The sequence below is a fragment of the Microdochium trichocladiopsis genome (genome assembly GCF_020744255.1).
Source record: "Microdochium trichocladiopsis strain MPI-CAGE-CH-0230 chromosome Unknown B0I36scaffold_4, whole genome shotgun sequence".
NCBI lineage: Eukaryota > Fungi > Ascomycota > Sordariomycetes > Xylariales > Microdochiaceae > Microdochium > Microdochium trichocladiopsis.
In genome coordinates this window covers 3,151,702-3,177,672 of record NW_025763547.1, presented here as the reverse complement: position 1 = coordinate 3,177,672, position 25,971 = coordinate 3,151,702, and the positions used below count along the sequence as shown (strand labels likewise).

The 25,971-nt window shown below is 55.5% G+C and overlaps 11 protein-coding genes across 11 annotated transcripts; 4 read left to right on the top strand and 7 right to left on the bottom strand.

The window, feature by feature from the left end:
- Positions 1–437: 437 nt before the first annotated feature.
- On the top strand, positions 438–3,145 carry B0I36DRAFT_110615 (uncharacterized protein). Its single transcript, XM_046147879.1, has 3 exons — positions 438–961; positions 1,035–1,197; positions 1,258–3,145. Exons 1-3 carry the CDS (start codon positions 679–681, stop codon positions 2,942–2,944), a joined length of 2,133 nt encoding a protein of 710 aa, XP_046014414.1. The 5' UTR covers positions 438–678; the 3' UTR covers positions 2,945–3,145.
- Positions 3,146–3,174: 29 nt separating this feature from the next.
- B0I36DRAFT_321708 (uncharacterized protein) lies at positions 3,175–4,770 on the bottom strand. The gene has a single exon (XM_046153748.1). The coding sequence runs from the start codon at positions 4,511–4,513 to the stop codon at positions 3,626–3,628; it is 888 nt and encodes a 295-aa protein (XP_046014413.1). The 5' UTR covers positions 4,514–4,770; the 3' UTR covers positions 3,175–3,625.
- A 29-nt stretch (positions 4,771–4,799) lies between these two features.
- Positions 4,800–5,288, top strand: B0I36DRAFT_321706 (uncharacterized protein). The gene has a single exon (XM_046153747.1). The coding sequence runs from the start codon at positions 4,929–4,931 to the stop codon at positions 5,190–5,192; it is 264 nt and encodes an 87-aa protein (XP_046014412.1). The 5' UTR covers positions 4,800–4,928; the 3' UTR covers positions 5,193–5,288.
- A 1,071-nt stretch (positions 5,289–6,359) lies between these two features.
- Positions 6,360–10,049, top strand: B0I36DRAFT_383412 (uncharacterized protein). The gene is made up of 4 exons (XM_046160954.1): positions 6,360–6,833; positions 6,889–8,986; positions 9,041–9,134; positions 9,574–10,049. Exons 1-4 carry the CDS (start codon positions 6,418–6,420, stop codon positions 9,651–9,653), a joined length of 2,688 nt encoding a protein of 895 aa, XP_046014411.1. The 5' UTR covers positions 6,360–6,417; the 3' UTR covers positions 9,654–10,049.
- Positions 10,050–10,297: 248 nt separating this feature from the next.
- B0I36DRAFT_321703 (uncharacterized protein) lies at positions 10,298–11,604 on the bottom strand. The gene has a single exon (XM_046153746.1). It carries the CDS (start codon positions 11,408–11,410, stop codon positions 10,364–10,366), a length of 1,047 nt encoding a protein of 348 aa, XP_046014410.1. The 5' UTR covers positions 11,411–11,604; the 3' UTR covers positions 10,298–10,363.
- B0I36DRAFT_383411 (heterokaryon incompatibility protein-domain-containing protein) lies at positions 11,577–12,810 on the bottom strand (the record flags this gene model as incomplete). Its single annotated transcript, XM_046160953.1, has 2 exons — positions 11,780–12,810; positions 11,577–11,657 (listed from the first exon to the last, which is right to left on the bottom strand). Exons 1-2 carry the CDS (start codon positions 12,698–12,700, stop codon positions 11,577–11,579), a joined length of 1,002 nt encoding a protein of 333 aa, XP_046014409.1. The 5' UTR covers positions 12,701–12,810.
- Positions 12,811–13,474: 664 nt separating this feature from the next.
- B0I36DRAFT_430765 (uncharacterized protein) lies at positions 13,475–14,586 on the bottom strand (the record flags this gene model as incomplete). The annotated part of the gene is made up of 1 exon (XM_046162548.1): positions 13,475–14,586. Exon 1 carries the CDS (start codon positions 14,273–14,275, stop codon positions 13,475–13,477), a length of 801 nt encoding a protein of 266 aa, XP_046014408.1. The 5' UTR covers positions 14,276–14,586.
- A 640-nt stretch (positions 14,587–15,226) lies between these two features.
- Positions 15,227–16,824, bottom strand: B0I36DRAFT_373751 (S-adenosylmethionine decarboxylase; the record flags this gene model as incomplete). The annotated part of the gene is made up of 2 exons (XM_046160224.1): positions 15,227–16,656; positions 16,710–16,824. 2 exons carry the CDS (start codon positions 16,822–16,824, stop codon positions 15,227–15,229), a joined length of 1,545 nt encoding a protein of 514 aa, XP_046014407.1.
- Positions 16,825–18,703: 1,879 nt separating this feature from the next.
- B0I36DRAFT_240872 (P-loop containing nucleoside triphosphate hydrolase protein) lies at positions 18,704–19,627 on the bottom strand (the record flags this gene model as incomplete). The annotated part of the gene is made up of 1 exon (XM_046149795.1): positions 18,704–19,627. One exon carries the CDS (start codon positions 19,625–19,627, stop codon positions 18,704–18,706), a length of 924 nt encoding a protein of 307 aa, XP_046014406.1.
- A 640-nt stretch (positions 19,628–20,267) lies between these two features.
- On the top strand, positions 20,268–22,607 carry B0I36DRAFT_362223 (uncharacterized protein; the record flags this gene model as incomplete). Its single annotated transcript, XM_046158617.1, has 1 exon — positions 20,268–22,607. The coding sequence occupies one exon, from the start codon at positions 20,268–20,270 to the stop codon at positions 22,605–22,607; it is 2,340 nt and encodes a 779-aa protein (XP_046014405.1).
- Positions 22,608–23,299: 692 nt separating this feature from the next.
- Positions 23,300–24,326, bottom strand: B0I36DRAFT_110576 (uncharacterized protein). The gene has a single exon (XM_046147878.1). It carries the CDS (start codon positions 24,132–24,134, stop codon positions 23,418–23,420), a length of 717 nt encoding a protein of 238 aa, XP_046014404.1. The 5' UTR covers positions 24,135–24,326; the 3' UTR covers positions 23,300–23,417.
- Positions 24,327–25,971: the final 1,645 nt, after the last annotated feature.

Below are 25,971 nucleotides of genomic sequence, written 5' to 3'. Positions count from 1 at the left end.
TAATGCGACAGTTCCCGATTCCTATGGCCCGAGTCTTTCCTCTGCACGATTACGTCTCGCAGCTTTTCCCTTAGTTTTTTGGGCGCTGTTTTCTTTTGTCCCTTTCCTTAGTTTCGCCACCAGACAGTCGGCGTCAGGCCTGATTCACGCGGACTCACAACTGTGCGACAACGAACGCAGCATTTCGACCGCCTGATCATTTTGCAATTATAGGAAAATATTGACACTTCACATTACCAAAATTCTGAGGCGTCATTTCTATTGCATTTACAAGAATTTCCCACACCAGAAGAGCACAGCGTTGATCGTTGGGCTTGGCGGTTGACCACCCATTCACTCATTGTGCATTCACAACACAGCACGAATCACACACGTCGGCCAATCCAGTCATTCACAACCATTCACGCAGGCTTCCTTCGAGAACCATTGCCACCAGCTATAGACGTTGTCTTTGCAGTCCAATTAATTAGCACTTCACGATTCTCTGTTTTTTCCTGTTTGAAGCGCAGCTGGAACACTCAGCCCTGGCGTTTCGAATCTCCAGCATCAGCGCTTAACTGAAACGCGGACTGCCCGGAACAGAAGAGGGAAGTGATCTCAGCGCGGCACAGCTGCTTCCTCTGGGCATCAAGACCACCAATACAACTTCTTCAGACACCGGACAGAGACGCCATCGCTATGAGGTATTTTACCGCTTCGTATTTGTCGCTCGCCAGTTCGGGTGTGCAAGCAGCTCTACTTCACAACTGGGCCACCGCTGGTACACCATCATGGATACCGACAGAGACAGGCACCGCGAACATTGCAGATGGGACGACGGGTTGGTCTCCCAAGCCAACGAAGGCGCCAGGCTTCGTGTCTGAGCAAGACCAGGTCGTCGAACGCTTGCGGCGTCAGGCACTGACCGACACGACTCCCTGGGTGAATGATCACACCTGCGGATGGGTTGCTCAAACTCCCTGTAAGTGCATTGCCTCACCACCAACGGGCTTCTCTCTTCCTGCAATCTTTACTGACTGACCTTTTCGCGATAGCTCGAGCGATCGTCTGCGGGACAGACTTCACCTGCGCGACCAACAGCGACGACCTCGTGGCCTGCGTCTCGGGCACATTCTCCCCTTTCTTCCGGGTATGCATGGACTTGAGTGCCGTGCAGCAAGGTCAATGCGACGATGTCGGCCCAGGGACCGGGTGCTGGTAAGTATTTTCTCGCAAGTATCTTGCAGGTCCAGAGACTGACTTGGTCTTTTCTTACAGTAATGATCGCGCCTCACCAGCTTGCGCGACATGGATCTGGACGGGCAAGCCCGCGAGATCACAATACGGGTGTGCCGCCCGATCAACGATCTACAGCGTGATGGATATACCACAATTTGTGCTCGATTCGCTCACCAGGTCAACGTCGTCATCGACCAAGTCTTCCACGATAGTGTCTTCGAAGCCGACAAACACGGTAGAACCGTCGACAGTTCAGACGAGCGCTGCGCCCACCGGTAGCATCACTACGGGCGACAATTTGACCGCCGGTACGCAGACATCTACCACGACCAATCTCGCGCCAATCATTGGTGGTGCAGTGGGGGGTCTGGCCGGCTTGATCCTTCTGTTGCTCCTGCTGTGCTGCTGCATGCGACGGAGGCGCAACAAGAAGAGCTCGAGTGTCACCAAGTCCAACACGAAGAACAATACCACCGTCAACTATTACACGTCCGAGGAGAACCAGTTCAACACGCGCAGCAATACCTTCCACGGAGCTAAGGAGTCGCTGGATGCTGCTGCTGCGGTGCGGGAGAAGCCGGTCGGCGGTGATGGTGGCACGGGAGGCGGAGTCTCTGCGATCTTCTGCTGTGCGGGCAGATCTGGCAAGAAGGAGAAGAAGGTCGCAAAGAAATCGTCCAGCAGGAACAACTCGGCAAACACTCAGCCGCAGCATGGCGTGGAGGAGCACCACCACCATCACCACTACCATCTTGACCCGCACAGCAACCCGAGCGCGGCCATGAGCACAGTCACGACAGCCCGCAACAGCGACGCCGGTAGTGGTCACGGTGTTGCTGGCATCGGCATGCAAGGCCGCAGCTTGTCCTTTGAAGCAACACAGCCGTACAAGGCTGTCGGTCCTCCGCCCCCTGGACACAGCCCGTACTCGCTGGCTGCCATGCCGCAACCCGTGCAGATGCCTGCGATGCCTGCGATGCCGGACCACTTCAGGCACAGTCCGCTCGGGATCATGAGTAACTATCCTGTCCCAGCGCGGCCTGAGCTCGACTCTGGGCCCCCGGCGGTGTCGGTGCAGCCGCCCATGCAGGTGATCTATCATCATCATCAACATCCGCACCAACTTCAGCCAGGCCAGTACCAGCCCCCCGTGGAAAGCATTTACGGTAGCATCCACGGCCCGATCGTTCATTCCTCGGACGGATCAATAATAGCACAAGCACCGGCACCGGCACAGGTACCATCAGCAGCGGTAGCTGGGCCATCATACCCGCAACCCCCTTTCACGAGCAGCGGAGCCGCCGCTGTCGCCGTTCCCCAACCAGTAACAGCAATGCACACGGGCGTCACCGCCGTGGCGAGCCACCTGACTGGCATCACGTCTTCATCCTCGTCTTCTTCCATAGCATCGCCGCACTCTAGACTCGTCTCGCCGAGCCCGTTGTCGTCCACGGTGTCGACGGTGCCTTCGGTTCATCAACAACACTACCACCAGCAGACGTTGGGAGGTGGTGTCGGTGGCGATGCGGTGTATCATCCCCTGCAGGCACCTCCGCCATCCCAGCAATCCGCGAGGACTTCTGTAGCGGGTTTGCCCTTTGTAGGAGGAGCACAGAGTGTTCAGGACTCGCGACCACTACCGCAGCAGCTCGGACAGGTACAGCAGCAACAACAACAGCATTGTTCCTGCTGTGAGGCTAATAGCCACCACACCACGGGCAATTAATGACCTGCTCAAGGCTTTTCTACATAGGAGAGATGTTTGTCCGAAAAAAGACTTTTGGAATAGGGTGGGGTGGCGTTGCATGTATGGGTTTCGAGGGTGTCTGCCAAGTCGCGACCATTTTATATTTGCATAGGACATGCCTACAAACGGAGGCCATGTGTATGGGCGAGAACCAGCTTAATATCAATTATATATCCCTTAACCACGGACACGAATGTTGTAAGCCCCCTTTACTCTCGTGTAGGGAGTCTAGGCTTGAAGACTGCTTGGGTGCCACCTCCCTGCCTTTGTCGTCGGACGTGAATAAAGATAGAGTACCTGAGCGGGGTGAAGTTGGTCTGTTGCCATGCGATAAAATCCCTGCTCGACTTCATTCAAAGTACCGCGTTGTGTCGTTCAGTCATGATCCTCATGTCAGGCACGTACGTAGAAACAAGGGCAAAATCACAGCAGTGTAGCCGTCTGTTTCAACGGAAAAAAAAGCAGGTTTGGACACAGGGACTGCAGCCACACGCGGCGCGGGGGCATCAACACTCCCAGTCCAATCCTCAAGCTACATAACATGATTTCCCAGGACACCCCAGGACACCCCAGGACTGCCATCAACAACGTGAGTCCACCATATCCCGTTTGCAACCCGTGCTCAGTCTCCCCGAGTCCAGCACTTGTGAGTGACAACAATCACGTAGTCTTCAGATACTGCAGATTCACTCCGGTCAACCCCCTCCCGCTACCCTGCCCGACATCCATGATGTTCCGCATCGCGAGCTCCTCGAACCCGGCGTGCGCCTCCACGGTGCCACCGGCGTTGTGACACGTGAGCATGGCCCGGTTCCCCGCGTACTTGTCCCGCAGGCGGGGCGACACGTGCGGCTCCGAGGCGTGCACGTCGAGCGCGACGTTGCTGAGGATGCCCGAGTCGAGGGCGTCGGCGAGGGCGTCCTCGTCGACGAGGGAGCCGCGGGCGACGTTGACGAATCTGCTGCCGCGGGGAAAGTGGGAGAGGATGGCGGCGTCGATGACGGGCGGTGGTGCGGGCTTACTAGTGGTGGTGGATGGTGCAGAGGGTGCAGAGGGGATGGCCAGGACGACACAGTCGCTCCGGGATACGAGGTCCTGCATGGTCGGGCAGTACTGAGCCGACAGCTTGGCCTCGAGCTCCGCAGGCTTCTTGTCAATGTCGTGGTAAAGGATGCGCATGCCGAACGCGAGGGAGCACTTGTACGCAATGGCCTGGCCAATGTTGCCCAGCCCAATGAGTCCCAGCGTGTGGCCGCGCAGCGTGTGCGACTGGCCCGGCGCGGCGACGTGGCACTCCTGGAACGCCGCACCGGTGCTGTCCGTCACGGCCGAGGACGTGCAGTACGGCAGCATCCGGAACGTCGAGATGATCATGGCCACCGCAAACTCGGCCACCGACTCGGCCGCCGCCAGGCTGCCGTTGCAGTAGACGACCCCGCGCTGGCCCAGCGCCTGCGTGTCCACCCAGTCGAACCCGGCGCCCGCGCTGGCAAACACGCGCACGCTGGGCGGCAGCAGGGCGATGAGCTCCCGGTCCCAGGCGCCCATCTCGCCCCCCGTCGACCAGAAGGGCCGGAAGATGGCAAAGAAGTCGCCCCACCGCCGCTCGCGCAGGGCTGTCTTGAAGGCCTCGCGGTGCCGCTCCTCCGTGGGCGGGCGGACCACGTGGAAGAGCTGGGAGAAGGCCGCGTAGGTGGCCGGGTTGAAGCGGACCGGGTCGCCGATGTGGAGCACGACGGGCTTGGAGGGGTCAAGCACGGCGTCGAGCCTGCCGAGGCCCGGGCCGCCGCCGTGGTCAACGGACGGGTTCCGGGACGAGTGGGCCGAGACAAAGGTCGGCAGCGGCGGGTGGTGGCCGAACCCGGCCGGGTGGTGGTGCGGGTGCGTGGGGGATGCCGAGCGCGGGGTCGCCGAGATCGGAGTCCCCGGCGCCGTGGGCAGCGGCGTGTTGGTTGGCTCGGCCATGGTGTTGCTCTCTCGAGGTAGAAAGGGGCCTTTTGTTCACTGGCTGTCGCGACTTGCTGCTGCTGCTGAGGTAGTATCTCAATCTCGCTTGTCCGTGGTTTCGTGCTTCGGCGACTTGGCTGTGCGCCCAGCGGTTCTGGGGCTGGCGAGTTCACCGCCTGGTTGCCCTTGGGACTTGTGTGTTATTGCGTCTGGCCTGCTGCAGTGGGGTTGCAACTGGTTCCAGCCTCTGCCCAGGTGCTCTATTGGAAGGGCTTCCTGAGTCAGGTCGATAGTCTCTTGTCACTGAGCCCTCGAATATCTGTGCGTTTGGGAGACTCTCGCACCATCCAGCAAGTCAGTAACGTTTGAAAAGTCGAAAACAGGCTGGAGAGTCAGGCGAGGCCAACTGATAAGGTGACGATGCCCAGCGTCCCATCCCTGTCCCTGTGTGGCCAACCTGCAGCTGTCAGGCTAGAGTGGGGGGTCGAGCCACCTAAGTACGTGGTAGGCAGCCTCACCACCAGTGGCCATGTCGCGCTTAGGCATGGCTTTAACATCGTGTCCTGGCATGGTTAGTCGGAGTGGCTGCGACAGCCTCTCTACTTACACTAAGAGACAGCCATGCCCAGTCGGAAAACCCAGTTGACCAACATGGCCGATGCCAACAACTCTTTAGAGCTTGTAAAATGCTTATCGAACGAGCACCGCTCTGCTCGATGTTCGCCCACATGACAGTACTCTCGCCTAGGATTGGCCAGCCCCCGTGGCAAGCATGCCCTAAACTCATTTTCCGACCAACAACCTGAGAATCCCACGGCGCACGCGGCCACGAACTACTTCCCATTCCTTAGATAGGTCATACCCAACCAGGCTTCACCAGTTCAAGGTGCTTGCTCTTACTGAAAAGAGACTATATATTGAGAAAAGAGGCAGGCTTCGCGCGTCCGTGTGGTCGAGCCAACCGAGAAGGCCTTTCCACGCAGCTAGCCAATATTGTGGCCTCAGAAAGGGCTGTTGTGATATCATTGCCTTGCTGATCGCTTCACACTACGCAAAGAAGCCGTGCTGTTTAGGTGGCATGACAATTGCTGCACGAGAGTGTTGATTGCCCCTCACTAAGCCACGATCACATTGCTGACGAGGCCACATGGTTCAACAGAAACAGCTGTGCAAAGAGGAAGAAGGCTTTGTAAATTGCGCCTTACCGGCGTTGTAGGACCGGAGAAGGCGCAGCCTGCATATATTTGCATGATCGAGACCAGCTTCATTGGCTCCGGAGCCCTGCTCTTTCCCCCGCCCTTCCATCACTGCCACAATTTCAGGTCTTCTGGCGGAATGAACTTTGTCCGACCGCCATCACACCGCAGCCGGCTGCGAGAAACACCTTCATCTCTTTCCTACTCACGCATCTAGTTTTCTCTTGAGCTATCTTGTTTTCGGCAATCGAGCATCGCCCAACTGAGTCGCAACTGCGACGGGATCTGCCTTATTTAACGCCAGTCGAGATGGAGGCGGTCGCCGCTCTGTCTTTTACCTGCAACATCCTTCAGCTCGTCAGCACCGGCCTCAAGGTGACGACAGCGCTGAAGCAGATCCGCGACGAGCACAAGCCGGACGCCAGCATAAAGACAAATGCGAGTACACTCCGAGAGCTCTCCAGCAAACTCGAGGCGTCGATACAGAACCAGAATACGAATGGTGGGGTTGGCAATCGAGATCTTCTGGAACGCGCCCAAGATGTTGTCAAAACATCGCACAGGCTAGAAAAGATCTTTCAAAGGTACTCGGATAGCCAAAAGGGCAATGCAGTCGCGAATTTCTTCAATTTCGCCATCCTCGACAAGAACCGCATTCAAGGGGCGGAAAAGCGGCTGCATGAGGCCCAACAAGCCTTGCAGAGCACGATCCTCGTCGAACTACGGTGAGCAAGTATGGGTAGACGTCTCTAGGCAGGATCTCGGCTGATTTTGAGTTAGAGACACCCTGGACACAGAATGGGCTGCCATCAGCCCTGTCCTGTCATCTCTCGACTCTAGCCTGCAACCTCTAGTGCGAGAGCTTCACGACGGGAACATGCATGTAGCCAACCTTACGAGGCACATCGACGAGTCACTGAGTCGACATCTGGCGGCAATCAAAATTGACACAGCCGGGGCCATAAAGGCAACAACGGAAGTTCGTGAGACATTAGAGCAGCACACCAGACGAGTCACGGTAATTCATCAATCTCAGGAACAAAAAGATGCGACAAGACGGCTGCTGCGCAGTCTCACTTTCCCATCCATGAACGCTCGACGAAACATGAGCGCACTCGAACATGCCAAGGGAACATTCGATTGGGTGTTTGAGCGGGACAAACGGTGCTGCAATCACGAGCATGAGCGGCTAAGTGCTAGCCACAGCATTCAACGCCACGAGGCATTCGGTGCCTTGCACCTGTGGCTACTGGACACTCAGCAACGCGTGTTCTGGATCAATGGACATGCAGGGACGGGCAAAAGCACACTCATCCATTATTTGACGGATGCACTGCGCTGCGATTCACTTCCAGACGCCCTGAAAACCGACCTGGGCAATCTAATAGCACTCTCCGTCTTCATCTGGGCTTCTGGAGACGAAATGCAGAGGTCAATCAAGGGCTTGCTATGCTCTCTATTGCATCAGCTCCTGAAATTGGATAGCATGCTGGCAAATGCAACAACGTGGACGGAAGCTTCGTGGTGGGAAAAGGAGAGTTTGGCAGACTGGAGCGAGCCGGAGCTTGATCTAGCTCTTCAGGCTGCTCTCAGAAGACAGCGCGATATTGATCCAAGCAAGACTGTTCTTCTCTTTGTGGACGGCCTCGACGAAATCTCGCAGGAAGATGACAGCTCTAGCCGACTCGTGTGCCTGATCGACTCCCTACAACGACACAGCAACACCAAGCTCTGCGTCTCCTCCCGTCCTGAGCCTATCTTTGAGAGGTCATTACAGCGTTATCCGCATCTGCGGCTCCAAGATCTCACCTACCATGACATTGTCCACTACCTGAGGCAAGAGTTGGAAGAGCCATTACGGACTTCGCAGACTTCCAAGAGCCCTTGGAACAACGTCTACATGGTCATCTGGGAAGTTGCCCGACGTGCGGAAGGGGTGTTCTTATGGGTCCAGCTGGTCACACGGAGTCTCAAAGAAGGCATTACAAATGGTGACACTTGGGACTTGCTTTGGGCCAGAATAGAGAAGACCCCCGCGAAACTCGACTCATTGTACAAGTCGATGCTGCAACGAAGGGATGCGCAGGCTGATGTATATGATGCCTCTGCCGCAATTTTCTTTACGTTGATTCTCGATGGGGCCCGTGCCGACATGAACAGGCTCGATTTTATCACGTTATATGTGCGGCACGATTTGCGCATAGCCCTACAGAACACCAAAGGGAACTGGGCTGAGTATCAAGATATCTCGGTGCGCAAAGCTATGGAAGATGTGCGAGTTCGGATCCGTGCCCAGTGCGCCGGGCTGCTAGTGGTCAACCCTGGAAGCGAAGATGGAGATCATGATTCTATGCGAGTTGGCTTCATCCATCGCACAGCAAAGGACTTTTTGACAGACCAACGCCGGAAGCTCTGGCAGCATGTGGCCTTGGAATGGCGGACTTGCGTCGACGTAAGGTATCTCCTCGCAAGGGATACCCGGACCATCGATGATGCGGACATTTGGTCTGATCGTTACGAATGGGACACAACGTTGCTGTGGCAGGTCTTAAATGACATCCACAAGACCAACTATTTCTGGCTCGACATCCACGATGAGATCATGGACTACCTGGCGGATACCATGCGCAAGAACTTGTATTGGCACTGCGACAAACGCAATCCAGTTGTAGTGGCGGTGCACAAAGGCTGCAGGACCCCGGATCACTGGCTCGCCACATGGAAGCCTTCAGAAATCTCCAAGGAAGATTTTCTCAACCAGCTGTTACTTTGTGCAGCAGATGAGTTAAAGTGGCATTCAGGCATGGACGACCACGGAGGTGCCTTCCTATGGCTTCTCAAGCATGGCGCCAATCCATACTGGCAGGACCGTCAAAATGTACGAGGCAATCAATGGCCCACAGCCTTCGTCTGCGTAATACATGCAATTCAGTTCGACACTTTCGGGCAAACGGCGATGCGGGTCCTCTGCGATATGCTGAAGTACAAAGGCTCCCACCTCGACGAGGAGATCGTTACATTTATGTGTAAGGAGGACCTACCGAGACGACAGATTTTGCTGATGGCGCCACTCATTAGAACATACCAATCAAAGAAAATGGCCAGCCGAATGTCTTGGGACCTCTCAGATCTTCGATTGCTCATGGCACGCATGAGCAGAAGGACCTTCCTGCGTCTGGCATTGTGCAATATGCTACACTACTCCCCCGAAGAGGTGCAAACGATACGTGAGATCTTGCATCTGGACGATTCTCCCGATTTCAGCGTCGAAATCCTCGGCTGTATCGTTTTGCACGAGACATGGCGAGGACAAGAGGTTCTAGACATTAAAAAGGGGTACAAAATGAACGAGCGGGTTCAAATACCTCCAAATCTTTTCCCATGTGAGGGTAAAAGTATGGGCCTTATTCGCCTCTAGTGGAGAGAGTGGATTGCACGAGGAAATAGACTGCGAACGCAGCATAGACTGGCTGGCCGAGTGCGGTTTTCCCGAGGACACGAGAGTTAAGCGGTGGTTTTCGAGATTCGCCGAGGACGAAGAATAGGATATCGAAGGATGACAGGTCGGGCTCCTGCCACATAAGGACGCTCCCTTCTTTGTGGGCGCCCCAGCTAGAGGGGGTATTCTCATGCACATGGAGGCGTAATGAACATGGCAACCAACTTGAATAATCGCGCATTTGTCGATTCTGTCATACCGCTCGAGATCGTGAGCGTCACGCATTCTCAGCCGTTGCATTATGCTTAGCCACTACTCATCATAGCGATGCACGACGTGGCAAACTCATAGAACGTTCAGAGCTCACTGCTCGTAGACTGGCTGGAATGGCAGCTCTGCCAGGGAAATGGAAACTAGCCATGCCACCTTGCAGACTCTGTTTCTAAAGAGCTTTCCGAGCGCTGTGTTTTCCTTTCGAGCATACGTCTCTAGCATAACGACGATGAGGTTTCATGTTCGCGTCACAGATCCCGTGCTAATTGGAGTTCAGAGCTCAAGCGGGTCAACTAAAACGGATACGTGTAGAACGGTGCTGGCTCTTGAAGAGGTGAGCCTGTGTTTCTTGCGATCATCCAAGCACGGCGTGAAACAGGTGCGCCCAAAAGATTGCTTCAACGATTGAGCCGTCTCCGGTGGTGGCAAAGTCCTCATGTTGGGCAACCATGAACTTGAGCCGCGCTTGATCGACATGTCCCGTACCAACATCTCTCTGGCAGGCTATAAACTGGCGCGATGTTCGCCTTTATTATCCGGTTCTCACTTTAGATCAAAAACAGCTAACTCACATTTTCCCTCGTGATACAAACGCACCGCATCGTCCCAAAGCCAACGTATACAGAGGCCCAGATTTGCATTCCCCACGAGCGACCAGTGCCCGTCAGCATCATCTGGCCTGAGCAGATGTGCGCCCCGAGAGCCCACCAGCAGCACAATAACATCACCGCGCCGCGGTTCGCGGCATGATGTCCCGAAATTGTGTTCACTGTACCAACTTTTGTCGAGGACGCTGCACCATTGCACAAGCCAATGGCTGAGGTGATCCTCTCGCATCGTCTCCTCATCGCCTTCTAAAGGCCTATAGATGTTCTCCATGGCACGCGGCAACATATGCCCCTCCTCGCTGGGCTCGAAGTTGTAGGATTCGAAGTTTTCCGAGCCAGGCTGCTCTCTGGATCTTCGCTGAGCCGCTCTCTTTTCCCTCCGCAAGGCTTCGCTCCTTTGTTTCCCGAGTCGGACATCAGCGGAAAGCTCCGCCACTAGCTCCGTTACCTTGTCCAGTTCGCCAAGCACATGCGCAAAACTGCTGCTCGGCAGGGAGCGCCAGAGCATATATCGCTGGATCCCGCAAGAGAACAATCGCAAACATAGTGTGCAAATGCCCTTCTCAAAAAGCCATCCAGAACTTGCCACGATGAACCAGACCGCGGCTTCCACTACTGGCAGCAATGGGTCGTTCTCCTGTTTCAAGTCCATCCAGGCGCCAGTCAAGGCCATTCCTCGCATGCCCAGGCTAGCCACAGGTACCGCCTGCCCCCCAGGCCTGCTTGTGGTGGAAGCTGGGCCGCTCGAGGCTAACAAGGTGGCGTCCGCCACAACCCCGATTACGAAGCCACGGACTGACATGATCCGTAGGTCTGCGGAGAATGACGCTGGAGGCAGATGCGGCGAGGGGACAGTGTCAAAAGTCAATGGCTTCGCCGTCACTCCTGAGGGGAAAGACTCGTATACTGGCCGACAAGTCCAGTCAGGCGCCCACGTAGGCAGGCCGTGCACCTTTCTGTAACCCTGGCACTGGGAGAGCATGTCGAGCGTGCCGCCAGTAGCATTTGTGACCAATTGTGCCAGCTGGGCGTAAACACGCCATGTTGGCTCCTCGTAAGATGGGACAATCCCTAGTTCGGCCCAGGGTTCCGCACTCTCCGAATGCACTGGCTGGTGATAGACCAGGCCGAGAAGCGCATAAAGCTTGTCACGGCTGTCGGTCGCGTCGGTGTACCTGAAAGTCCCAAGCAGGGATAAGAGCCAGTCTGCCCGCATGTGTACGGTCGCTCTGTCATCGACCAGCAATTCACCGGATAAGCCACGCGCAGCTTTGGATGCGATTCGAAGCAGTGGCAGATGTCTGCTGTAGCCACTTTCCGCATAAGGGCTCAATTCATATGCGTGACTTACCCGCTCCTGCATCGCGCTCACGGCGCGACACAGTGTCCGCCATGTTAACTGGTTGGAGCCACACAGCAGCGTGACTTTTTGGGCCGCAGCTACCTCTTGAATGATCCAAGCACGGTGGAACCAGCGGTGCCCAAAGAAGTCCCTCAACGACTGGGCCGCCTCTGGCGATGGCCTAGTCATCACGTTGGCGAGATGTCGCATAAATGCATGGTAGGAGCAGAAGACAGTGATCAAAAGTTTGCTGGCTGCCAGGAAGGTGACCGTGTGCATGATGGCTCGCAACGCGAAGTAGGGAAGCGAGCTCAGCCAGCCGGACCAAGCGAGGGTCAGCCAGGCTGTGGTGAAATAGAGTCGTATTGCCGGCGACACCACGGCGTATCCAAGCGCCACCGCCCGATTGAGCACTGGAAGAGAAGCGAGCAGCCAGGACGGTTGTTGTTGGGCCAGATACTCTGCCTCGAGAAACCGAATGTGCTGCACAGCAATCTTGCTGCTGTCACTGCCTGGGCCAAGCCAAACGACGACGCCGGTGGCATTCTGGTAGATGCGCAGCATTCGAAGAACCTCCGCAGCCCGCTCCTCGTTGTCCTCTTGGTTGATGCAGATGGCATCTATCCATAGTGTCCGCGTGGACTCGGGCTGGCGAAGAGCCTTCAGTGCTTGTGCGAGGTTGTGGGTGACACGGAACTCTCGGTCTTCGACATGAATCGACGCGGTGCGTTCGCTGCTGCCCCAGGTGTATGAGAGCGCCTCGTATACTGTCGTATTTTGATTTTCGAGGGGAGCATGCTTCAGTCTACACCGGATTGGCGAGGTATCGTCCTTCGCTGGGAGCAGGTGCAGGAGTCTTATGTCTCCATTGTCTCGATTTAGCGGCTGGTATTGATAGGTTGTGAGGAAGTCTCGAATGTCACGGTCCATGGCTGGCACTGGAGGCGAGGGTCACGAGTGAGGACGGTGCCGTTGACTGTACGAACGAAGGAGAAGAATGACATGCCTCCATCGCCGTGAGATTTGTTCGTTGTGTCCGGTCGGTCATGTTGGGTTCTTGTGTGGTCATGTGTGGGAGGCTGGTCCACTGAGGCTGAATGGATGCATGGGCTAGCAACCAGGCAATCACGGGCGTCCCCCAAGGCACACTTGCTGTTTGACAGGAGGCAACAACCCTGGCTTGCCTGTTCACACTTTTGGTCCGCATGTCTCTCTTTGAGTAGGCCGTTCAGATCGGGATTGCGCTGGCCTCTGACACTCCACAGATGCACAAATATAAAGACATGGGAATCATGGGATGCTGACCGCTAGTATCGTGCCCGTCGCCATGGCGCATTTAGCTGTCATGTCGTGAATCCAACAGTTACAACGACTTTCACATTACTGCATCCTACCAGTCCACGCCCATATCTGTTCAAGACAAACTGCACATGGCCACAACACAACTTCCATCATGGCAACAAGACAAAGACTATCTTCGGCAGATGAATGGCGCACGAGTGCGCATCTGTTTGTCAAATCAGATCTCCACGCATCGATATGATTGTGCCAGATCATCAAATCCTCCAAGTGAGTCGAGGCCAGGCGGACCGGGAGTGATGACCAGTGTGTCCGCTGGTGGTGTGTCTTCCTCGCAGTATTGACCACTATTATTGTGTAGAAATTGGTTTATTCGTCAGCATATTCCCAGTTTTGGAGAATAATTCAGCCCATGCATCTGTTATCGGAGGGTCGCTGATACGGGGAGACGAAGACATACGCAAAGAGAGTACAGTTCCAGCCAGAGTAAGCTCTGGCCGAGGACACGCCCTGCGGGTTTCCAGGTCGGAGTTCATACGGAAGAGCAGCTGCGTGTCTTTCATTAGTACTCAGCACCGGAATCATGCCGATGGCGTTTCTTGAGGTATTTCCAGCATCGTTGTTTTCCGAAGCAAAGAGGAAGCACATACCACAGGGCGGCTTCCCACCGTACGTCAATGGCGCCGTGGTCACCGATACGCTCGCACACATACATCCTCCACCGCAGGTCGTGTCGAAATTCGGGTTTGAGCAGAGATACAACTCTTTCTTCTCGTCTTCGTCGTCTTTTTCGTCGTCGTTGTTATCATCTGCGCCGCTGCTGTCTTGGCGCTGCTCAAGAACGACCTTTGCTGGTGATAATCTGTGCGAGAACAACGCAAAGATCGGCATTACATCGGTCACCCCAATCTCTTGGCCGCCCTCCTCATCGCCGAAAGCGGCATGCGCATCACCAAGAACTTCCATGCCGCCCTCGTCACCACCACTGACAGTATCAGTGGCCGCAGGATCCTCGTCGGGTATGTCCTGGACAGAAGAGAATAGTGAGAGCAGACCATCTCTGAATGACACGACCCTGGGTAGCTGAAAGCCGGCTTCTGCATCTCTTGGCGATAGAAAATCGATGCCCAGTGCTGGAATAGCATTGACCCAGAGACCCGATCCTATGAAGGTCGTCCAGCATATCACTGCAACGCAGGCTCTCATGGTTTCGACAAGGCACCCACACGGGCTTTCAGCAGATGATGTTTGGGAGAGTGCGAGGGAGAGTGCGAGGTACAAGAATGAACGCCGGATTCCGCAGATTTTGGCTGTCTGGCGACTATGCAAGTCGACCCGGGGGGTTTTATGGGCATGTGCAGGGAGCTCCCCGATGGGGTGGTTTTGCTGCGCGCGCGGGTGGGCACGGAAGAAGCACAAGACGAGAAGAAAGACACCACAAAGGGCACTGCTCCGAGACAACCGGGAATGTTCAATTCATTGGCCACAATTTGTCTCTGCTTGATGGAAATACGAGCAAGAGTGGCATTTGTGGCCAACAAGCCATACTACAGACTCGGCAATACATCCAGCCATAAGCGAAACACATGTCTTGCATCTTCGTCCCTGGAAACGTTGCCAATGAACATAGCAGCAACAGAATGGGGAAATACAGTAAACACTCTGGCTCGTTGCAACAAACCATTGAGACCTGGCTTGTGTCTGTGTCGTCGTTGCACACTTGTGGCATGTGTCCTTGTGTCCCTCTTTTCTGTATCCTTGTGCGCCTGACCCGCTGGTGAGGCACGCTGGCGCTTCCCGGTGTCTTTAGGAGTGTAATGAAACTCGGCCCAGCTGCCCAGAATCATAATACTCCCGTTGTGACAACCGATAAACGAATCTTGTCTCAGAACGGCATTCGTGTATCATCATGATCGAGGGATTGGCTGGCATCAAATCCACTTGCACTTTGGCACATGCGCATCCATAATCCAAAAGAAATCCATGTGATAATTATTGTGAAGCCGGCATGCTGGAAAGCTATGAAAATAGCATGCAGCATAGATATATATGCAAAGGAATGACGGGAGTTGGCAAGTATAACTGGAAAAATCCGACACGAGTTGAAAAGAACGGACAACCCATGCCCCCCCTACAAGAGATCAACCCCATTTGCCTCTAGAGCTCCTCTCCGACTCGGACACCACTGCCACCAGTCCACCCCTCGCGCTCAAAGAAGCGGAATACAAGCTCGTAGTCCTCAAAGTCGTGCACGATGCGATCGATGCGCCGGTAGCCCTTGACCGATTCCATGCGCTTGCTGCGTCCCGCGCTGACGTGAGGGCTATCAGTCAGGGGCTGTGGTGTCTTAGCCTCAAACAAAGTTACACTGAAGCGGCCCGGCTTGAAGATGTCCACGACGTGCTCAATGATTTCGGAAGTCTCGCGACCGTGCTGGCCGCCCGGAACGTTGGTCTCAAAGGAGGCGAAGGAACAGACTGGCTCCGGCGTGACATGGACAGTGAAATAGTGAGTCTTGCGAGCGGCCTCGTCGATGTCCTGGGTCTGCGGAGCAGGCACGATACCATTGGCCGAAAAGCCACATGGACTGAAGAGGTATGAATCGATGCGCGCCTCGGGGTACTTTGAGGTAGGGTACACATCGGAAAGACCGCAGACATCCGAGACAACTGAACCCAGTGCGTGACCCTCGGTTGTGACGCCTTCATCATCGAGCTGAGAAGACAAGGGAGTGTTGAGGTCGTCACCGAGGTCCTCGCCACTGCCATTGCTGAATACATCCACCTCATCCGCAGTGGTATCAACGGTGCTAGCCGTCTTCATGGTTGCAACACTGTCAGTCATGTTCACATCTCCGCCTTTTCCAGTCGACGAAGAAAGCCTGGCACAGGCGACCGCACTCGCGTGCTCCAGGTAAAACTTCTTCGCATTCTCCGGGTCGAGGTCGGTCATGAGAACTTCTAGAGTCTCGTCGTTCGCTTCGAGAGTGCCATCAAACGCGGATGTCATGCCGCAAGGGATCTTGAAAGTGCTGGTGGGGCTACCAGGCGGCTTGCCCTCGCCATGCTCCTGAGGCGAGGTGAGGTAAAGGTACCAGTGGTCTCCGTTCATCTTCCCGACCATATAGGCACTTCCGTTATCGAAGATGTCGTCCAAGTATTTGACTTCCTGCTTCCAGCTGCGGTGGGGACCCTGCTGCTTGTCGGGAAAGAGGAAATTCTTGCGCGAGTAAAACACCCTGTAAGGCGTAGCGGCAGCATGAATATCGTCCAGTCCTGCAGCGTTGTGGATGGGAAAGCCCGCTTCGGCGGCCGCAATCCTCAGCAAGCGACGTAGACCAAGAAGCAGGGTGGTTGTCCCGCAAGTCTTCAGAATGAGCTTGTGAGGGAAGACAAACATGCTTGACTCCGACAGCAGATACGCATCAACGTGCTCAGAGTCCAAGACTGACAGGATCTTGCAATTGACCATGTCAAGCATGCCGACCCACGTCTCCTGCTTCACAGCCTTGAGGCCGTTCGGTTTGGCGCCCTCGGGGAGCGCATTGGCGTTCGGCGCAAACCATACCTCCAGCAACTTCTCCGGCCCTACTCAGGTTAGTTTGCTGATAGTTGTGCTTGTTTTTGAGCAGATTCCATACCTTCAAAGGCGTTGGTATAGTCTAAGTCCGCTGCAACATCATGATTGATGGTCAGATGCGGCGTGCCCTCAGAAGGAGAGAACGTATAGTTGTTGGGGACCGAAAGGTTGACCATCTCCGTTGGATTCGTGCGCTACACGCAAAGTCGGGGTCCGGAGCGGGTCGGCTTTCGAAAGAGCTGGCGGACAGCGGGCGGCGTGTTTGGCTCGAGTTGCTTGGGATGGGAGGCCGTGGCTACCGTGGAGCACTGACTGGCACCCAAACGAACTTTGCGGCGTCCGTCTAGAGTGAGTAGGCCCACAGGTGTATTGGGGGCTTAACTTGCTGGCGAAACCAGCAGTGATAGAATCAGATGTGCAAGTCCTCTCGAGGGACGTTAAGGTGGTCGAGAGTTGATGGGTAGGAAGAAGTCCTTTAGTGAAGGAATTGTGGCAATTTTGCTGTTGCCTCTGTCTGGCAGACACCGATACCTATAGCAGAGTATCGGACCCAGCAGACGAGGTTATCTGCGATATAAGACGATTTGGTGGTCGCAAGAGTTCGGACGGAGTTCGATAGGTGAGTATGTGCGGATATCCGGAAACGTGCTATCTGGGCCTGTCGAGATGGTGACGACGTTAGCGTTCTGGGATCGGAATCGGGCAGCAGCTTCCAGCGGCGTAATGAACAAGATGCCCATGTCGCAGGTTAATGTGGATTCGAAGGACGGGTGACAAACTTTGCGGGCTTGGAGAGGAAGCGACGAAGATCTGGTGGGCTCATGGAAGGACCTTGAGCAGCACTGGAAGCGATCGTCGATCTTGAGTCTAACAAGACGAATTGAGCATTGGTGGATGTGTGTTGCTTGGCGGACAGGTACGGGAAGCTGTCGGGTAGGTCTGACTGCGCCGAGCGGAAGAGGCGAAGTTCTTCCAAGAGGGCAAAAGAAGTGTCGTGTGCTTCCTTTGTGGTGTGGAGAGGACGGAATCGTGACAGCGTAAGCCTGTGTGTGTGTTTTTTGTGGTGATGTCGGGCATCGGTGGTGGGGGCGGGCTCGAGCTAGCGGGCATGGTTGGGTTTCTGGACCACAGCGGCTGTGACGAAAGTGGGTGGACCGCCATTCCGGCTGCAGGCTCGAAATATTTTTTTCTCGATCCTGGCCTGGCGCCCAGCGGTTCCACGGCCGGTGCTGTGTAGTTCACGCATCCATGTCTCCTGCCCTGTTGATCATTCATGCCTGGCTGTCGCATGCGCCGCATGCTTGCCTTGCATGCATGATCCGTGTTGCCATTCGCCAGTGACGGTCTGAAGGCGTCTGTCTCACTTCATCAGGTCAGACCTTTGGACCCTGCAATCTGCTTCAAGCCACGACTTTCATATTGTCTCAAAGGCGCGAATGATCAGAATGAGCACACCAGTGCTTGGGGGGTGCTCTCGCATACCGGTACATCAATCATGGTGGCCAGTCATTTTTTCTGCGCCTTTCTTGATCGTGGCGTGACATGAATTCTCTATTTACTGAAAGGAGCCATGCTGTCCCGTAGCCATGCAAGTAATACGACCTCAGGGTCCAGGTGGGCAAGCAAGTGGCCCCGAGCCTATCCAGTCTTGTTTGGACGGCGCTTTGCATGCTGACGGGCTGTTGCGAGAACGTCCCAAAGCCAGATACGACGTATTCCAGCAGCGCAGGGTTTCCCGGGCTATTGCCATTATGTGACTGGCGACGACCGGGATGCTCGCATGGCAGCCAGAACTGGTTGACATCTCCGCTGGGTTGTTGCCCTAGATTCCATACTCCGTGAGCGCAACATTATGTGCACTTCTGAAAACGAAAACCAAGCAGACAATTGAGATAATCCAGCAGCCGTTCTTTCAAGAGCCCCTGCGGGGACGCGCTGGCCGGTTCAGACAGGCTGTGCTCTTCAGAATTAGTCTGATGGTGTAACACACGCGTCCAAAGGCAGCTTTCACTCAGATGTCGTAGGACGAGATGGAAGTGGCGTTAATGGATCGCTTCAACCAACAGAAGTAATAATATCTTGAGTGAGCTTCCTGAAGATGGGCTCCAGTGAGCAGCTTTTGTACTTTTCGGCAAGCGCGCCCGCATCCTTGACTTCATGGGAGGTGGCAGGGTTCTCGCCAGAGCTCGGCGGCATAGACGCAGAAAAGTCCTGGCCGTTGATGGTGGTGCCTTTGGGATAAACGGGCCGCTTTCCAGTCTCAATGAGTATGACAAACTGGGGGTCGATGGGTACTCGTCCGAGGAATGGCACGCCAAAGTCGTCAGCCATGACCTGGCCGCCTCCCTTGCCGAATATGTTTGTGCATTCTGCACAGTTGGGGCACACGAAGCCGGCCATGTTCTCCACGACCCCGATGACGGGGATGCCTGTCTTCTTGCAAAAGTTGAGCTCCTTGCGAACATCAGCGGTGGCGACGGCTTGAGGCGTGGTGACCACCACTGCCCCAGCGACCTGGCCAGGAAGGGCGTCCTTAAGCAGGGTCTCGGCCAGAGAGATGTGCTCGTCAGAGGTGCCCGGAGGTGTGTCGATCAGGAGATAGTCGAGCTCGCCCCAGAGGACATCAGAAAGGAACTGGCGGATCATGGCGGTCTTCTTTGGGCCCCTCCAGACGACAGCATCGCCCCGACCCTGCAGCAGGAAGCCTAGACTCATACACCGAAGCTCGCCAATGCCGGCTTCTGGTTTGGCGGGGTGGACTGGCACAGGCAGCCAGCCGCCTGGGGCAGACGTGACCTTGGCATGCTCAATGTTGAACATCCGTGGTATTGAAGGTCCGGTAAGGTCGACGTCGAGGACGCCTACCGAGTGGCCGGCGAGGGACAAAGAGAGGGCGAGCTGTGTTGTGACTGAGGACTTGCCCACCCCACCTTTGCCCGAGAGGACGAGCACAATGTGCTTGATCTTGTGTAGAGACATGTTGGCTAGTTGCTGTCAAGGTCAAGGAGCCCTGGCGGTATCCTTTCGTCGTTCTATACGGCAAGCTCAGTGAAACAGTAGAACGTCATGGTGAATATGACAAAGGACTTCCAGCAGCTACTCAGTAGACAGCCGACGATTTCAAAGCTCGTCGGAGCGGCCCCACTAGCAGCCGTCCTGCATCGGAGGCAACATCATGGACAATTGCGGGCCCATTACTCAGCAGCGAGCACAGGCGCGATGGACGAGTGAGAAAGCGCATCCGGGGGGCCCGCACCTGCCGCGTGAGACCCCTGCAGACAGATGGGGATGGCGTTACGTGCCATGTATCATCTCGATGGGCGATCCCAGGTCGTCGGACCTCCCAGTCTGCCACGACACCAAGAACATTCTCTTTTCAACAAAGCATTGCATCACCCGAGCCTCCACAAGCTAGCTGTCAACAATAGCCCAGAATTGCCACAACAAGCAACCGCTATCACAGCATAGCTTGACGCGACTTCCAATCGGCAATGCCACCCTCACGTTCCCGTCTCTCCTTATAGTGTTATCGAACTGCCAGGCACTGTCTGCTGCCACAGACGACTGGCAACGGCAGCTCTGGGCATCATCCGCACCATGAGCGCTCCCATACATCACGATGGACGATCCCTGGGGCTCACCATGGGCTGAACCGACCTTGAAGCCAACAACCGCGGCCCCTGAACCTCCGAGCTCCTTGCTGAGTCCACCACCAAAAGCATTCTTCGGCGCAACGTCCCCAGGCGCTTCGCCTTGGGGTGACGACGCAGGCGATTTTGGAGAGTGGGCAGGGCCCAACTCAAACAAGCACGATGACTCGCCCGCCTCGGCCGATTGGGGTGCTTGGGGTGAAACATCGCCAACTCGCCTCGCGCCGACTTCACAACTCGACCATATCGGGAAAGCTAGCCCAGTAGCATGGCCCAGCAGCGCAGTACCCTCGCCCAGGCTCAGCCCTTTACCGCGATCTCGCGCGTCATCCACTCGAAGACCGTCTGGGACAGATCCATGGGTTGCAGAACTTTCCCAGAATCTAGCGAAGGTCGATAGTCGCGTGCTCCTGGTACCAGAAACCGAGCAAAACCCACACGCGCCCAGAGGCTATCATACCCCACCCGAGAGCAAGAGCGTCTCGCAAGATGGCACAAGATTGGAACAGGATGAGGAGGGTCGGATTCTGAACACTTCCACGGATCCAAATGACGCCATACCAGCCGACGCACCTGTCGAGACGACTCCGAGATCTTCTTTCGCCGCCTCTATGGACAGTGCTTGCGACACAGCGCGACAGGACTCACCTACCACACCGCTAGATGAAGGACTAAAGGGCCAAGTGAATTCGGATGCAAAGTCCGCGTCTGGAAAGGTTCAAGAGCTTGTGGGCATGTTCGACAGCCTTGCAAGATCCGCCAGCGTGGAGCCTGAACAAAGAGATTCCCGGGCTCAGGGCGAGGTGGAGCACGATGCTGGCTGTGCGAGCAGCCATAACACCCCTGTAGTGCTATCTGTTTCAGACCAAGCCGCGCGTGATGGAGAAGATGACCACTTACAAGGGAGGGTTGTCGATTCTCGGCAAAGCTCTTCCGTTCAGTCGGAGGGATTGGCAACACCAGAGGCATCAGGTATCGAGCAGCATGCACACGATGACCAAAGCAGCACATTTACCGAAACAATACCATCCCAGGGACATTCTGATACGATCGACGGGATAATCAACAAGTATGGGCCACTGACGTTCGAACCCAATCTCGGAGCCTTTGAGCAGGCGTATGCGAAGATTGTTACCCCTGTGGTCGCTGTCTCCGAAGGTGTTGAGCCTCATGACGGAATCATCAAGGACAGCTTTGGCGAGATTACGGAAAGGAAGACTTGGTACCGTATCTCTCGATTCGGCTCCATGCGCAAGCACGACCTCGGAGACGATGACAGTTACACCCGCGTGGCCTGGCCGGTCACAAGACTCCACGACGATACTATTACCATAGTTCGCAGATGGATGGAGGAGGACTCGTTCGTCGGCAAGAGTATGCTAGGGGGCAGCAAACGCACGAGTGTTTTCAATTGGGACTCACCCGCGGCTCCCGTAGACCTAAGCACCATCTACGCCAGGAAGTCATCCATCGAGGCTACACCTTCCTCAAACTCCAGCGCAGCACGCCATACGGCGCAGTCTTCCGAGTCTTCGCAGGTGTCGGCATGGGCAGGGAAACGGCATTCGCGAGGACCGAGCCAGACGGATGTGCCACTGTCAGTAGCTCAACAGCCGACTCCGGCATTTGGGTGGAGCTCTACCAAGCCAAAGGCCACTGTGTCGTTCGCGCCGCCGCCACCGGCACCATCTCCTATGCCCTCAGTAGCAATCAAGACAGCGTCTCAGGCTTCACGCCCAGCGAAATCCGTGGTGGGTGTCGAACCTCTGGTACTTGTCAAACCCAGCCCTCCGGGTGCCAAAACAGCTGGCGACGATGAAGACGATGATGATGACTGGGGCGACATGGTCGCGTCTCCAGGCATTGAGAACAACACGCCTGTGCAAATGAACGGTGCCTTTATGCCGCCAGTACCAGGTCCAGCATCAACGCAGCCAGTAATAAAACCGTCTGTCTCCTTCGAGCCCCCACGAGCAGACGTCTTGGGCAATGAAGATTTCTCTTTATTTGATAATCAGCGCAGCGACAGCACTGGGAACAGCCTCATCGGTGCCAGCAACCTGGCTGGAGACATACGACCAACTCAAAGCAAACCCATACCGGCACTCGGTTCATCATTGGCGATGTCCACGAAGCCAGTTTTGTCGTCAAAGGCTCCAAATTCACCACACGGCCTTCCGGCGACAAGTCAGGCGAGCACGATGCGACAAGCTCCAACAACCTCCAACGCAGATTCAGAGGAAGAGTCAAGGATCGCCAAGACTATTGTGGACAACCTGCCTGATCTGTCGTACATGCTGGGCTCATAGCACAATTTAGCTTGTTCGTCGGTTATTTTTTGCAATCCCGTATATATATGATGCTTTCAATCTGAGGGTACCGCCGACTTGGCATGCGTCGCCACTGTCTGAGCCAATCCAACTCATCAGCGTCCTTTCCACACGATGTCAGTGCCAGGCATATCAACAGCAGAGCTTGGGCCTTGCGAACTTTTCTGGCGTACATCGTGGTGCAGTGGGACGGTCGCTTTCTGACCACACGAAGGGAACCACATACTGATTTCCATCTTTATCTGCCATGGCAGGCGTTATCACAACCATCTTAGGCTGGACGCATACGCATGATCTGAGAAAGAAGAAGTTGAGAGCAACTCACACTTCCATGCAACGTTGTATAGTCACCAAAGGAAATGCTCACCGAGATGAGCCGCAATGCATAGTGGGCTCATGTCAAGGAACAGCATTGGGCGCAACGGTGTTTTTTTTTTGTTGTACGGACTTATTGAAATTAAGACTCACAAGCGAAAGACATGATGATTATGTTAGGAAGTATCCTTGGATAGGAATGGGGACGGGTACGTGGCCTAGTCAGACTCATGAGTAAAGAGGGGATTTTTGCATAGCGCTCATATACGATGAGGGAAGGGAGAAATACTATTATTCTCAAATAGCTCTCAATTGGTCCTCCGCACCGGGCTCTGTTCTCAATGGCAGCTCATGCTTTGGATCACCAGGTGCAACGGAGAGCACACCAGGATGTGAGGTACTCGTAGCAGCAACAAAAGTACATTATGTTCCTCCGAAAACTAGAGTAAGAGGTTGGCTATCTACACATCTTTTTTATTGTCGCGACGGTTCGCCCTCATCAGGAACATCTTCAAAATATGGCGCCGGAACTGTCTTAGCCTGGCACCGCAGCTGACTGGCAGCGTGCTCGTTTGACGAGGCGAGCGGAGTTTTGCTTCTTTGTGCATGTTGGGCCTTCCGCATGACCCAGTACGGACTTGGAAGACACCCAGGCATGGGTACGGGCAGCGTCTCGAGCATTCTCTCGGGTGGACTTTGAGCTCTTGGAGTCGCTTCTGATGTCGGGTAAGGCCATGGCCCTTCGGGAGACGCAGGAGACACGCGAATTGCCGGCGTCATTGTAGCGGCCTCCACAGGCACAGGTGCCGCCTCGGCACTGGTCTTTGGGGGCCTAAAAGGTGGCAGGCTCGCTGAAGGAGTCGAATGTCCGGAACTTCTGGTGGTGAAGTTATCAGGCATCTGGTCTGGCAAACGTACATCCTCGGCATACTGGACTGTTGACAGTTTTGAGGGCTGCGGAACACTTAGTGTACTGGTGAAAGACCGTCCGACGGGTGGCCTGCTGAAACCTATAGGTCCCGTAAACGAGCGAGGACCACCCGGTCTAGCATGATTGTGCGGAATAGGCGCGTTGCTGGGTACATCATAACCTCTCTTTGCGGGTGCTGGTCCGCCGAGGCCACCAGTCATGAGACTGGATGAAGTTCGTCCTGTCAGAGGCCGAGGACCGAAAGTGCCGTGGGAACTCATTCTTGGACGTTTGTTCGTTGGGGTCGATGCCGGAGCCTGATTTGCAAAGTAAGACGAAGGAGGCCCTGAACTCGCATAGTTTGATGTGACCGGCGTGATGGCGGCGGAATCTGGGGGCGTCTCTTCAACGGGAGACCCGACCGCTGGCGAAGTGAGTGCCGGTGTGGCCACGGCCGTGGTGCTTGCGGCAGTATCGGTGGCGGCATTGTTTGTGGCATTGAACTCGTTCTTCCAGCCTCCAGGATTGTACGTTGGCGGAGGCGTAACGAGAGGCGTGACAGGGTTTGTGTTGTTCCCTGCAGCTTCAGGCGTGGGCTTGGCTACTGCGCTGCTCTCGTTGCCTTTTTTCACCGCTGGAGTTACGGCACCAGTCCTAAATCCAAAAGTGTTCGCAAAAGTCATGGGCGTGGCACCGCCAGTCTGCGCACGAGACAAAGATGCTCGACGAGAGATGCTCTCGTCAGCTACCAGATCATCTGCAAAGTCACTCACTCTACACGTGAGCAAAGAGGGCTTGGACACACAAGCGGTTGCAAAGGGCACTGTGGTGGTCTCTATCGTCGCCGCTATCACGATGAACGCCGGTCTGTAGTATGAAAACGTGGTTAGCTCGAGGTTTCACAAGATGTTGGAGTTCAGCAAGACTTACACTGCTCCGATACAAATCATCAGGTTAAGGTAAGGCACTGCCCCTTGCATGCCCCGAGCAGGAGCAGACATTGCCACCATTGCTGAGACTGCGATCAACGCCGCGACCCAGATGCATATCGCCAACCTCGACACCAGCAGAGCTGTGGCGTGCAGGTACTCGCCATGCATCTGTGGCGGGCCGGGGTGTAGCCTGTATACATTTCGTCTTGCAGCCCGTACATGCAGGCCGATGTAGAAATAAGAGATGACTGAGGCGAACAAAATGAGGTCTCGGGCGATGCAGGCGGCGACAACGTCGACCGGACGAGCAAGAGTGACACCAGCAAGAATGATGCCGAAGGTAGACGAGCAAAAGAGGCTGATGACCGCGGCGAGGATCAGAGTTGGGCGCCTGGGCAGCTTCTGTTCCTTTTCGACTTGCTCAAGAGACTCCTGGAGCTTCTTTGCGTGGTCGGCGCCGGAGGTAGACGACGCCTTGTCCAGCTTTTCCGAACCCATGAGGGCTATCAAGATATGACACTCTTGTTAAGCCTCGGGACGTGATGGGTAGTCAGTGGTCCAGGGAATATGCGAGGCACTGGCCGTGGAAGAAGAAGTCCAGTCCTGCTGTGCTTGAATGCTGTGCTTCAAGGGGGATTTCGTAGTGGTTGGGGAGAAGCCAGAAGAGTTTCGAGGTCGAGAGAAAAGAACCACGAATGCGGTCGTGGCAGACTGCTGGGCTCACAAACAGAGAGAAGGCAGGAGGCAGAGCGAGACCATCAAGACAGTCTTGGAAGAGAGTTGCGACAAGATTGAGGGCGTCCTGGCGCCAAAGAGGCACCTAAACGACCTTTCCTCACGAGACATCCGGAGGCGGGTACGATCGTGCGGCGCGCACCTGCCATCTGAGTACTAGAAAGTGGCATTCTCACCCAGCATCGGCTCCACTGAAAGCAGAGTCGAGGCCGTGGCACGCAGCATGAAGTGGCCGGACACCGACACAGCCCGTCCATGGCATCCGGCAAGGTCTCAAGTAATGCTTGATGCGGCTATGGTGGTGACTGCGCTTTGGGGGTGGCGGCCCCGGTGGTGGTCTGGGATGTGTCGTGATGGCGGGGGCACATTCCAGTGGATGGCCGCGCAACCACATCGACAATGGTCTCTGGGCCTTACCTACGTTAGCGTAGATAGCACATCATACTGCACC

Bases quoted from the DNA above. Each gene is read 5' to 3' on its own strand.
- B0I36DRAFT_110615 (XM_046147879.1), top strand. From the start codon at position 679: ATGAGGTATTTTACCGCTTCGTATTTGTCGCTCGCCAGTTCGGGTGTG. The intron at 962-1,034 runs GTAAGTGCATTG...TTTTCGCGATAG, and splicing joins ATGGGTTGCTCAAACTCCCT to CTCGAGCGATCGTCTGCGGG. The intron at 1,198-1,257 runs GTAAGTATTTTC...CTTTTCTTACAG, and splicing joins GGCCCAGGGACCGGGTGCTG to TAATGATCGCGCCTCACCAG.
- B0I36DRAFT_321708 (XM_046153748.1), bottom strand. From the start codon at position 4,513: ATGGGCGCCTGGGACCGGGAGCTCATCGCCCTGCTGCCGCCCAGCGTG.
- B0I36DRAFT_321706 (XM_046153747.1), top strand. From the start codon at position 4,929: ATGGTGTTGCTCTCTCGAGGTAGAAAGGGGCCTTTTGTTCACTGGCTG.
- B0I36DRAFT_383412 (XM_046160954.1), top strand. From the start codon at position 6,418: ATGGAGGCGGTCGCCGCTCTGTCTTTTACCTGCAACATCCTTCAGCTC. The intron at 6,834-6,888 runs GTGAGCAAGTAT...ATTTTGAGTTAG, and splicing joins ACGATCCTCGTCGAACTACG to AGACACCCTGGACACAGAAT. The intron at 8,987-9,040 runs GTACGAGGCAAT...CATGCAATTCAG, and splicing joins ACTGGCAGGACCGTCAAAAT to TTCGACACTTTCGGGCAAAC.
- B0I36DRAFT_321703 (XM_046153746.1), bottom strand. From the start codon at position 11,410: ATGCTCTCCCAGTGCCAGGGTTACAGAAAGGTGCACGGCCTGCCTACG.
- B0I36DRAFT_110576 (XM_046147878.1), bottom strand. From the start codon at position 24,134: ATGAGTTCCCACGGCACTTTCGGTCCTCGGCCTCTGACAGGACGAACT.